We start from the raw sequence: 13,460 nt of genomic DNA, 5'->3' as shown, positions 1-13,460 counted from the left end.
AACATAATTATATAGCTGCTTACTTTCGATGGCACAAATATCTTTACAATGTCCGCCTTATTGCAATTGTAATAAGGTGTAAATGTGTGTAAATATTATTGATGGGGACTGCACTAATTAAAACATCCGACAGATTTCCAGTTGACTCGTTTTACACGTTCATTATAACGCATAGAACGGATGTTACGTAATACAAATATAGACAATTATAAGTTTCAGTTGTTTGTTAGTATTTCATTGCAATAACATTGTTCTGTTATTAATTAATATTTTTTTTTTAAATATGAATGATCGATGATTCTTATTTTAAATAAAAATATATATTCGTTTAAAGTAGGTACATAATATCATTGGAATTACTGTAGGTATAATAAGTAAGATAAGTAGGTAAATACCTGTTAATGTTAAAAAAAAAATTAAGCAGGTACCTAAATTTATTACTTTACATTTTAGTTCGTACCTAAGCAATTGAAATAGCAGCTAACACCCCTGACTTCTGTGTACTGTCTGGGTACTGTCATATTATTATATTATTATGGTAATTATGCAGAAAAGTACGAGTTTTCTAAGTATGAGTATGTTCTTATTTAAAGATCTAATTGTAGGTTTTTTGAATTTATCTAAAGGTTCAATTTGCTTTATTTATGGTAATTTTGTGATTATAACTGCGATGAGTCAAATTCAATTTAACGTTTTGAAATTATAAGGTTTGAGTGAACAATCAATAAAATATAGTGAACACCCGCAGAGGCAGCACGCAGTGGTGCGAAAATCTATCAATAAATTAATAAAACTCCCATTTTGCCGGCGCGAACACGACGTTCAGACTTACGGCGAATATATTTATAGTAAATGAACACAATGGAGGCGAGTATCCAATTTTGTTGTCAAATGCACGCGTTGCATAGATTGAAAGTTTCAATTTGAAACCCGACCAATACATCAATAGGAAATACGTCTCGTAAACATGATTTGGCTCTAATAATCCTATTTATGACATGTGCAGTGCAGTTTCGTGTCTCGCCGTCTAAGCATGCGACATAATTATGTATGTATAATGATAAAGGATATTAGGTTTATATTGTGTCTCTCATGGACCTACAGGATGGCCAAAAAATAAGTGCATTCCCGTTGCCAGGGAGGCTTTGGGATTACACTAAGCAACTTTTACTATGGGACCAACCCCGAAATCGTAAAAATAATTTTGGCCGTTTCATACACATAACTCCAAAAGATCATTGATAAGGTATTGTATTAGATTTATAATAAGACTTAATATTCAAATAAGAATTGACGCCGCCGCAGTAATGTCGCAACAGTAATGCAGCTGCAGCTATTCTATTTATGTTATTTAGTTGCATTGAAACTACTGACTGAGTGGAGTTAAGATGAACAGGATATCAATCGACTACAAACATTTGTAACATGCAGAAAAGTACCTATACATACACACACAAAAATGTAGTCGATTTAGAGGGAAGTATAGCTACTGACAAAAGGTACTTTTTTCATACAATTTCCATTTCGGGAGAAAACGGTTTCCACTAACTGAAATCTTAACATATCACTTTGATTTTGATGTCGATCGCTTCAGCATAATACATTCTAGGTTTATAGGTTTCGCTTTAAAAAGAAAACTTTTTTTTGTGTTGCAAATTTTGAAAAAAAGGAAAACCTATAAACCTAGTTTTTCATTGCGTCAATAACATATCAGTACTAAAAAATCATGGAAAATGGAAAATATTTAGAAGTGGAAAAACGTTTTCTCTTTTTGTATGGACGAGTACGTGCTATACATCCCTCTTAACATTTTTAGGTAGGTAGATATCTGTTAAAGACCATTTCTGACTAGACGTACTCCTGAATACAATCCATCCAGCTCAGCTAAGAATATGAATATTCAGGCACGACGTGCGGCCATATGCAGGATAACAAGTCTCGTCAGCGGAACGCGGAGCGTTGACTGCTGCGTCCCTATTATTTTATGCCGTCCTAGACTTGGCACGGGAAGATAATTTTATATCTGTTATTTCGAATAGAAGACTTACGCTAACATTATAACTTTCGATGTTTTTCCGACTTTTATTCTCTACAGGCCGCATTTTTGAAATCGATTATTGTGAAAATTTGCGAGCAAATTCTATTTACACCGGTCAAATCTTACAAAAAAATCTCCTAAAAAAACAATGCGTGATGTAGTTCTGTATTTTTTGTATGTTGTTCGGAGTCCTTGGAGGAATCTGAAACTATGTTTTGCAAGCAAAAAAAATTTGTGCTCTCTGCGTAATTTGTGAAAAACTGCAAAAATTTCGGACTTCTTTCAGATTTTACAGTTTTATTATAAAACTATGGGTTTTTGGTCAAAATTTGCTATATAATGTTGAAAGTATATTGAATTTGTAACAATTTAAGCCCATAAACAGCGTCATATGTCAAATAGTTGTTGAGATATGGGGCTTTAAAAAAGAGTATTTTTTTCCTTGGAATTAAATTTTTCGTTTTTCCTATATTTTAAGACAAATATCGGCACAACCGCTAATGCTATGAGATATATTACAATGAATAAAGTTGTAGAAAATTTAATTACCTTTCATTTAAGTGCTAGAAAAAGTCAGTAAGCCTTACAGTTCTCTTGTTATCGTAAAAAAATGAAATTGCTATAATAGGGAAGGCAACTAAATGTATTGTTTAAGGCATTGTCAAAATCCCTTCAAGAGGCAGTACCATCGTCGAGAACGCAATTTACGATTATCTTTTACCGGTTTTCCCCGATAGCAGCAGAGCAATGTCAGAGATCAACCATTTTTAAAATGCACTCACCTCTTAAGCACTCCATTAATTCAGTAATTAAATCAAGATACCTACCATCTGTAGTTTGGCTTGTTTCTCGGCCCCACTTTTTGGTTGTAGCCATAGATCCCACGATGCCGATTCTGATTTAACAATTTGTTATGGTTTTGATACGACCTTGACGATAGTTCACGGTAATTGGCGTGGTGTTGGTGAAACACACTGAAATTACTGGAAGTCATGTCATTAGTATCTAGCTCGCGCTCGCTTATTGGTGCTCTTGAGTGTACTCTGAGTCGTAGTAATACAAGATCACGATAAAATCCTAACCATAACGTATTGATACATCAAAATCAGCTACCATTACCCGCTGTAGGTATACGTTTGTGTTATAATCCACGGGTTTTAACTAGCAATATCCTATTACTACTAGTCTTTACTAGATAGGTGTATAAATTGACAAACCAAATCATTAATAGAAGAAGAACTGAACGAAACACGTAGGTAAGTATAGATAAGTGTGAGTTAACATGATGTACCAAGCCGGGCGGATTGCATACATTTGTTTCTTACCGGAGAGCTTACTTATACCGGTTTCTATAGCCCTTGACTCGCGTAAAAGCGATATTAATAATAAACTACAGCATCATGTTGAGTAACTGGCGTGAATTACATTGGTGTGATTGGCGTTGGGCGAGCTTTTATAAGATAATTATAGAGAATATTTATTAAGTTAAGATTAAAAACCCGTTTTTAACCCCTAAATCGGATAAATTTCCGAATATTTTCAGTTAAATGCCTATATCTACAATCCGAAAAAAGATTCACTTGTATGACTTGTATCGTGGTTTCATAAAACCACACAATAACTTTTTTTCTATTGAGAAATTGAATTGATTGAGAAAGTGATCTTGTATTACCACGACTCAGAGTACACTCAAGAGCACCAATAAGCGAGCGCGAGCTAGATACTAATGACATGACTTCCAGTAATTTCAGTGTGTTTCACCAACACCACGCCAATTACCGTGAACTATCGTCAAGGTCGTATCAAAACAAGTTCAAAACCATAACAAATTTTTAAATCACAATCGGCATCGTGGGATCTATGGCTACAACCAAAAAGTGGGGCCGAGAAACAAGCCAAACTACAGATTGTATCTTGATTTCATTACTGAATGAGTGAAGTGCTTAAGAGGGGGGTGCATTTTAAAAATGGTTGATCTCTGACATTGCTCTGCTGCTATCGGGAAAAACCAATAAAAGCTAATCGTAGATTGCGTTCTCGTCGATGGTACTGCCTTTTGTAGGGATTTTGACAATGCATTAAACAATACATTAGTTGCCTTCCCCATTATAGCAATTTCATTTTTTTTACGATAACTAGAGAACTGTAAGACTTACTGACCCTTTCTTGCACTTAAATGAAAGGTAATTAAATTTGCTACAACTTTGTTTATTGCAATATACCTCATAGTATAAGCGTTTGTGCCGATATTTGTATTAAAATATAGGAAAAACGAAAAATTTCATTCATGGAAAATAATACCCTTTTTTTAAAGCCCCATATCTCAAGAACTATTTAACATACGGCGCTGATTATGGGCTTAAATTGTTCCAAATTTAATATACTTTCAACATTACATAGCAAGTTTTGACCAAAAACCCAAAGTTTTATGATAAAACTGGAAAATCTGAAAAAAGTCCGAAATTTTTGCAGTTTTTCCCAAATTACGCAGAGAGCACAACTTTTTTTTGCTTGCAAAACATAGTCTCATATTCCTCCAAGGACTCCAAACAATACACAAAAAATACAGAACTACATCACGCATTGTTTTTTTATTGTAAGATTTGACTGATCTAATTCTTGTATGATTTTTTGTAGATTATGCTTAGGTTTTTGGGTTTCGTAGCTCAAAAAAAAAAACGGAACCCTTATAGGATATTTTTTTTCTATGAAGGTTAGTTTTAGTAATATGTCAGTTGCGTTCTAGAAGATGTGTTCCAAAGCGCCTGCCTGACGGACTTTTAGGGCCTATCGCGAATCATGTTCGACGTCTTGCCTCTCTGTCGCACTTGTAAATTCGTATGTAAGTGTGACAGGGAGGCAACACGTCGAACGTGGTTCGCGTTAGGCAATATGCATGCTTGCTCACGTGGTCCTAAAAGGAAAAAAAGAATATGTAGCCATATTTTAACTATTACATACGAGTGAATGGTTTATACAAAACGTAAATAACAAGAGCATCTGTTGTTCCGCTTCTAAATCTAATATAGGATAATATAAGATCTAGTATCCTCCAAACTTTAATACATTCGCGAAAGAATAGTGTACCTAAAGCTTCCTAAGTTTAAAGCTCAGACCTGAAATGCACACTGGATTCCGAACGTTATCTATCCCTGATTCACTCCGTACTCACAAATGTGGTTATTTACGAGGCTTTCAACTCCCAAATCCGTATCCAACTAGTTCAATCCAAGCTAAACAAGTTGAAACTGAAATAAGCAGCCGTCGCACACTTGTTTCCGTGCCTCAGGGAAAAAGAAAAGTAGAAAGCCCAGCTTTTCTCGGCCGGGTGCATATGCAAGGGAGACGCGAGGCGAGAATCTCCCTTGTTCAGAATGAAGTTACGGATCCTCTCAGGAAATTGTTTCATATTTTTCCTCAGCATGTGACGCGCGAAAAAACTTCCCGATATAGTTCCAGACGGCTTATACAATTGAAAAAATGCGGCCGCAAACTTTGTTGGTTTAGAAATCCAAAAGCCGGTATAGGCTGGTATTAAAGCGAACTTAACTGACGAGCCGACGCATACGATTAGCCGGCCTAGTGCATAAAGCTCTTGTGTAATTATGCAAAATATCTCCACGCAGCTAATTTATCAGCCAGTCCATTTCCGTGTCGATTTTGAGCTGCGGTCAGAAATGGAATGTTACCCTAAATCGGAAAGCGAAAGCAACATTTGTGATTTAAAATTCGAATTTCGAAGATCACGAACGGAACCGGATAGGCCGTGGGCGCAGCGGCCATGAAATCGAAAGTCACTTATTGTTACGCCTATTCAGCACCTACTACTACTATAGTGCCGTAGTATAGGTAACACCTGCCACGCAAATTGCATGTATATTTAAAATTATTTGCGATTGCGTTGGCATTGGCCAAAATAAGCTTTCGTAATGTACTTTTCATCATTTAAAAGCCCGCGGGGTATTTCCAGTAAAAAGTGTACTCAATATGTCAGTTATTTAATAATATACTACTAATAGTTTCTGTGTATTGTTAATATCTAATTGACTTTCATCCCTACTAATATCATACTCGTAAATAATTGCGTAAGTAATAACTCTGTCTGTTTGTTATCTCTTCACGCTTAAACCGCTAAACCGATTTAGATAAAATTATAGGCCCGGGATATAGGATAGTTTTTATCAATCATCGTCATTATTCCACGCAGATAAAGTCGCGGGAAGAAGCTATAGTCTGTACCTAAGGGTATTTAAATAAAAGTAAACAAACCATTTTTATATTTTCGGGTAGTTATAACATTTATTGGTTAACCAACCAAATACAAAACCGCCTGGATCTGTCACTTGAATCTACGTTATTTGATCATGTAATGTTTTTTTCTACCCTCAACTGGCTTAAGGAGCCATTATTTATTTAAATACCTAAAGATACAGAGTATAGTATTCAATAAAAATGTCCAAATATCTAAGCAAATGTCGAAAATTCAAACCTTTAACCTTTCACAAATAAAATGTCGATGACCCACGGCTATTTGAAAATGACAACTCGGTATTTGATTATGTAAACAGTTAAAAGCCACTCCATCGGCGGTTTAGACATCAACAGGTCCATAACACACCGGTCGGATGACTGTGTATTTCTAAGCCGAGATACTTGAGTCGAGAGGCGAGCTAAGTCTGCCTGCGCGCCGCTCTCCGAGCGCACGCTTCACGGTTGCACTATCACTGATATATATCTCGTATAGCCAGGTCTATATTTCTCATTTATTTATCCATATCTTTTTAACCTTTTTTAAAAATATTTCTAAACTTTTTTCATATATTTCTGATGGAAAAATATACACAAAATTTTAATAAAAAACTTTTTTTGTTTCAGATGTCTTCGAAAGTGTTTGAGTGATACAATCCGCGGATAAAGACAGTGATGAAATGTGAATTCAGTGCTATAAGTGTTAAAGTCGATATTTGTGTAAACGTTATGTTTCATGTGTAACTGACGATCGAGATTGGTTTAGAATCGACCGCCATGGAGACCGAAGAACTTACAAAACTCGTCGATGGGATTTATAAGGTTAGTTATTATATTATAAGTGATAACTTTCATGCAATATGTAACCAGCTTAATAGTTTATACGATTCTGAGGATACTTAGTACACACAAACATGTTTTGAGCGGGAAAGTATATTGCATTGGGACACAATAATGAAAATATCGGGTTAAATAAATAGCACACTAGCAAATAAATTATATTAAAATTTCATCGTCCAAGTCGGGTGGGTGCTCCTGTAAATGTAAAAATAAGTTCCCATTTTATATTATAGTGAAAATACAGAGTTTTAAGATCTCAATAATAATGCACTTTGGATTATTAAAAGTATTAAACTCTCTACAGTCAGCCGCTGAACAAAACTTTATTGTAAGGAGAAAAACAGCGTGTCCAGATAATTTTGAACACCTGCTGCTTTTGATACTGACTGTACCGTCCAAAGACATTTAAAAATGTTAAGTAACTCTACAAAATGATGAAGATCTTTTGATAAATGCTTAACATCGTAACACATTGTGTAGGTAGGCCCATCTCCATAATTAACTATTAGGCATCATTAAAACATAACAACTTTCACTAGTTCGACCACAACTTCTAAATATAAAAATCTAGTTTCATTGTAATAGTACCTAAATCTAGTTAAACCACGCAAGAAGTTAGAAAGTGACCATTCAAACCACCGGACGCTACGCGGATGTTGGCGACCCGGCCTTAAGGTGAAAACGTAACATACATCATAGATGTCGCATGTACAAATTTATTCACGAAAGCTGCCGAAGAATTTCTATGTAAATATTGACAATTACCTACCGCGACAATTAAGTATCATAACATCAGATATTTTGTTTTATAATATCGAAAAAAAAATTACCCTCGCATAGAAAATGGACCAGCTAACATGTACGAAACAGCCAAATTATTTTGTCGCGATTTCGGGGTTGGTTCCATAGTAAAAGTTGCTCAGTATAATCCCAAAACCTCCCTGGCAACGGGAATGTACTTATTTTTTGGCCACCCTGTATACTTAATATGAATATAACTTCAATGATTTGTCTTATATTATAGGTAAATTATTGGAATGTGTTCCGTAGAGCATATCGTTGGCGTGCACGCACCGAACGCGTTTGCGCTGTCCACTTAGTCATAATTTAAGGTGAAAATATCCGAATATAAAAACAGGCCTAACACCTGCCTTACTAAATGTCAAGGTCGCACGGTCAAACGGCTAAATGAGCATTCCATTCGATTTCTCTAACGCTTTTATCGAAATTTAATTTTTTTATCGCATTCCATTTATCACAGATACGTTAATGTTTGTTTGAAACTCCTCTTTCACAATAAATATGCTAATGAATGATATTTGCGATGCTGACGTTTTTCTTTTTTTATGGAAACACTGTTCGATTGTTTTTGGTTTTATTTATTTTGTCTTTCGGTTAGTATAGGGGAGACCGAGTTGAGTTGTGACAGAGGAGAGCTGTGGCATTGTCGATTTTTTGGAATCTAATAACTGTTAGCGAGCTCGCAACAGTGTGCGTTTGTTAGCTCGTAACTTGAACTAACAAACGCGCGCTATTGCGACCTAGTTTTTAGTTAATAGATTCCAAAAGATCGACTATGTCACAACTCTCCTCTGTCAAAACTTACCTCGGTCTCCCCTACTTAATTCGGATTTTATGTGTGTTTCGAGAAAGATTCACTGTAAGTATTAGTTTATAACATGATAACATTTTAGGTAATATCCATACATATCGTCCACACTGTTAACTGTACATCGGTGGACCTTATGCCGTTTGTAATAAGGTCCACCGATGTACAATTAGGAGTGTTGCTGTCTGTACTTAATATTATAAATGCGACGAAAGTAGCTCTGTTTGTCTGTTACCTATCTTTCAACGCTAAAACCGCTGAACCACTTTAGTGTAAGTATGTAGTTTGAGGACCAGGGAAGGACTAACAGGCCTATTCTGATTTCGAGATAATCACAAGATCTTGAGACGATTTAGAGATCAACTAGATCTACATTAGATATCGACTAGATGTGACTTGGATATCTAAGTCATAACTTGTCGAAATCGTTCAAGAGGACCTCCAGAATCGCGGAAACGTCAAATTTGACATATCTGTCTTACAAATATCTTTAAATTATCCGTATCGTAACTTGTTGAAGTCTAGTAGAAATCTAATTCATTTTCCGAATCGAGCCGATAGGGTAGTTTTTATCATTAATCATCATCATCATTTCCCGCAGACGAAGGCGTGGGCAGAACATTTAAAAATAATAATTTATTTAATTTCTTATTACTTACTTAGGTACTGAGTAACGTCAAAATGGTAGTACTTTTAAAACGTCGCAAACAAAATTAATGTTTACCTAATTATTTTCGAAAATAATAAACAAACGAAGGCCCAGCGTAAAAAAATATCCGTAAAAAGAAAATTAAAACGTTCCCTGATGCAGTAATGGATTAAGTTTCATAAAAATATGAAAATACTGCTTGTTACGAAATAATAAATTAATTAAAATACGCCTCTCGTGTATTTAAATTAATTATAGCGCCATAAAAATCATACCTAGGCCTTAATGTCGTTACGTAAGTGTAGAATCTGGTTTAATTGCTGTAATGTTCTCGGAGGGAATCTTGGTAGTCAAACCTCGATAACACGAATCTCAAGAGAAACTCTAAAGATACCATTCGAATTCTACACCAGCTTTACTTCAGCTTACAGCGCCATTTTACTGCCGGCTGCATTGCTGCTGCAAATGTCAAAAATGGCAGCAACAGTGATTTTGACATTTGCGGCAGTGATGCAGTCGGCAGTCATGTTGCGCTGCAACACTGCAACAGTAATTCTGGTGCAGTCTGTATCCGAATGTCACCTTTAAACATTCGTGTTATTATAGTTTTAGTCTTAACCTCCTGTGACCTAGAAGCAATTGTTTTGTTTTTGAAATTGGAACCCTTATTTACACCATAAAAGTTCAAAACAGATTTTGGAATATGTACAAAAAATTGTACGCAGGGACTTAGGAGGTTAAAGCTGATGTATTTAAAAAGGGCCATAATAAGTACAATAACGATTATCTGCATTAAATAAAATACGTAAGTGTATTGTTACGTAGACAATAACCCACACATTAGTACTTATACAATAATATTATGTGTATTGTTTTCAAACCTAGAGACAAATAGTCAATAATAAATGCAAATGTGGAATCCTCCACAGTAAATTCAATAATAAATTAATATATCATGTCAGGTCTAGTCAAGATGCCAATCATTTGCATCATAACGAAAGGTCTCTCTATCAGTTCCATATAAGAGCGACAAAGAGACATTGGGCCCGATTCGGATTTTCAAATAGACATCTATTAGATATCTTTTAGACATCACCAAGATACGATAACGATATGTTTAAGATCTAACCTGTCAAATATGACATTTGCGCGATTCTGGAGATACTCTTGAACGATTTCCTCAGGATATGACTTAGAGATTCAATTCACATCTAATAGATATCTTACGCTATCTAACGTAAAAGTGACATTGGTTGCCCGAACTGCGCTGCAAAAGAGAACTAGTTGATATCTAAACTATAACGTATCTAGAATGGATTTAGTACGTGTCGTCTCTTGTGAATATCTTGAAGTTCGAATACGGCAGATTAGCGTTTCGTACGCTACGGCGCAAGCGATTGACGTCTTAGGCCCCCAGATATTTTTGCGGCCTTCGTCGATAACATATTATTGCAGCTGACCTATTGAATTGAAATTGGAGGTTTATTTGGTTATTTTGACTAATCGAGACGAACTATTTTGAGTTCAAGGAGTTTTGTAAGAAATTACATTTTTATTTGTTGTTATCGAGGTTCTCGTTTTGTTTTATCGAGGTTCCACTGTATTATGATTTCATTAAGCTAGATCGGTATTACACTGTGCGCGAATATTCTATGCAAATGGTGTTTTTGTTCTTCTAAATACATTGATGCTGGTACAAAATTCATTATTAGGTATATTGTAGATTCATTTCTGTCACTGATATTTGTATTTATGTAAATATTATGCATAAACATGTTGGACTAAAATGTTATTTTATAAATTAATATTAAATATTGTTAAATTTAGTGGTGCAAATCTAGAACAATAAGATATTTGACATTGGTTATGTTAAGAGTTTCTGGCATATATTTAATAACTTTGACATTATTGAATCATGAGTCAATAAATAAAATATATTGACGTTAATCTAGTACAAAAAGACATGCTTGAATCCTCAAGGCTATTGGCTATTAACACTTTTAACTGTTCAGTTAAAACTTTATCTAATGAAATTTCGATTAGATCGTCAGTTCAACTGCACAGTTGAAAATTTGCCTACACACGTACGTTTTAACTGAACAGTTAAAACTGTGCAGAACAGTTAAAACTGTGCAGAACAGTTAAAACTGTGCAGAACAGTTAAAACTGATGGTCTGTGGCCCGCTAAATATTCGAAGTAAATATCAGAGTGCATCTTAAATGGCTCTTAAAACAAAAGGTCAAAGTCAGTCTAATTTGATACCATTATATTTAATCGCGAAGCGTGAGATTTTTCTAAATTCATGAGAAAGAGACCAAAAGGAATTAGAACGAAGAATGCGTTGTTTTGGTAAATTGCTCAGACTTTTTTTATTACTGTGGAGTTGGGAGAGATTATACCCGAGCCCAAATACTCAGAATTAAGCATTTTTAAGTAGGTACAGTCGCCATCAGATATATCGGAGCGGCCAAGGTGTTCACAATATCTGAACACGCGCTCTAACGCCCTGACAATAGAGGCGTGTTCCGATATTTGTGAGCACCTTGGCCGCTCCGATATATCTGATGGCGACTGTACTTGTGACAAATAAGAAAATTTGATTACATCTTTGGCATATTTTTCTGCCGAGGCGAATAAAGCTTATATCAAATCACATAGGATTTCGGCGCCTCATTCTAATAATAATATTCTACTTTTATTTTAGTATTAGTATTTTACTTTTATATTCATGTTATAAAGAACCTAACTTATGAAGAAAAATAAATACAGATCATAATTTTCTACAATTTCTTGTCGGACTATATTCACTGTTATATTCACTGTTATTTTTCTATTCACACTGCAGAAACATCACGACAATTACACATTTTTTCACAAAGCACAACACATTTATTACGCGAATTTCTCCGCCCCTGCAAATGTCAAAGTAATAATTAAGGGCGACACCCGACGCGGCCCGCGGGCCGCGGCCGGCAAACCTAAACACGTTCCCATTTAAATTATTGCAACAAAGTACGTGACTCCGACGAAATTCCACCCTGTAGAATCTTTAGGGTTCCGTAGTAGAAGCCAACGAGATCTTATTATAACTAATAAGGAACCTAATGTAGACGACAATTTCAATGAAAATATGGCGTTTATAAAATGACCTTGTTAGGTGCACTTAAGTAGTTCCTGCCAATTTTTGTAAAGACGTTAGCTTAGACGGGATCTACGTATGCTTAAATAAGTAGGTAAGTATTAATACACTTTGTTGTACGAAATAAGGATAGGTAACAGCAGATAATTGTAAAAGTACAAAGGCGACATATGAGGGATCTTCTCTTCTATAAAAAAAGGAGAGATACCTACAAGGAACATTTTTGTGAAAGTTTTTTCTTCAAAATATACATAATTTTTACTTACATCAAACATAGCGTTTTTTAATTAAAAGCAAATTCTTTGCGCGTAGTCAAAATTTATAAACCGATCATAGGGCTGCCTATGGCCTACAAAAGTTCAATAGCACAGAACCCTCGATGCGACACAAATCGCACTTACCCGAATTTTTGTTTCGTCGCCACTTTAACGGGCGTCCGTAAGGAAAATTAAGACATTTCGGAGTAAGCAGTACTTTTGTGACCTCTATTTTAGAGGAACAAACGGCTCCTTCTGCATAAAGAGGTCGTTTGAGGACCCTGATAAGCCACCGAGGAATTTACGTGTTACTGAAGCTTACTCTGACTTTAAAAAAGTGTTTTATTTATACTCTTAAATTGAGAGGCGACACGGAAAGTCATGAGTATAGTCATCTACAATAATATATTACACAACGATGGCCGCAAAAATATCTGATACGATCTTATTTGTAGATCCATAAGAGCGTGTCACATATTTTTGCGGCCTTCGAAGAGTAACATGTTCTTGCAGGTGACTACAAACCTCCTCGGCGCTCAAAAGTAGATATCAATGATTCTGTTTAAGAAAAAAATACAAAAATGGGTCAAAGGTTATGTCCAATATTTGGTGGTAAGCGGTCTACGTAGCCTATGGACGCCAGCAACTTCAGGTCATGTAACACCCCTGCACGTTACTG

The 13,460-nt window shown here is 35.4% G+C and overlaps 1 protein-coding gene and 1 long non-coding RNA gene across 3 annotated transcripts in view; both read left to right on the top strand.

Annotated features, from left to right (window-relative positions):
* LOC134791347 (uncharacterized) overlaps window positions 1-13,460 on the top strand; it is a 198,494-nt gene that overhangs the window by 68,751 nt on the left and 116,283 nt on the right. The window lies entirely within an intron of this gene.
* LOC134791278 (brain-specific angiogenesis inhibitor 1-associated protein 2) overlaps window positions 1-13,460 on the top strand; it is a 162,346-nt gene that overhangs the window by 38,708 nt on the left and 110,178 nt on the right. For both annotated transcript variants that reach the window (XM_063762268.1, XM_063762267.1), the window contains exon 2: window positions 6,914-7,108. In XM_063762268.1, the coding sequence (XP_063618338.1) occupies window positions 7,064-7,108 (45 nt within the window). In that variant the 5' untranslated portion in view covers window positions 6,914-7,063. The remainder of the gene's footprint in view (window positions 1-6,913; window positions 7,109-13,460) is intronic.

This window comes from Cydia splendana, chromosome 6 (assembly GCF_910591565.1).
Source record: "Cydia splendana chromosome 6, ilCydSple1.2, whole genome shotgun sequence".
Classification (NCBI taxonomy): domain Eukaryota; kingdom Metazoa; phylum Arthropoda; class Insecta; order Lepidoptera; family Tortricidae; genus Cydia; species Cydia splendana.
This window is presented reverse-complemented; position numbering and strand designations above follow the sequence as displayed.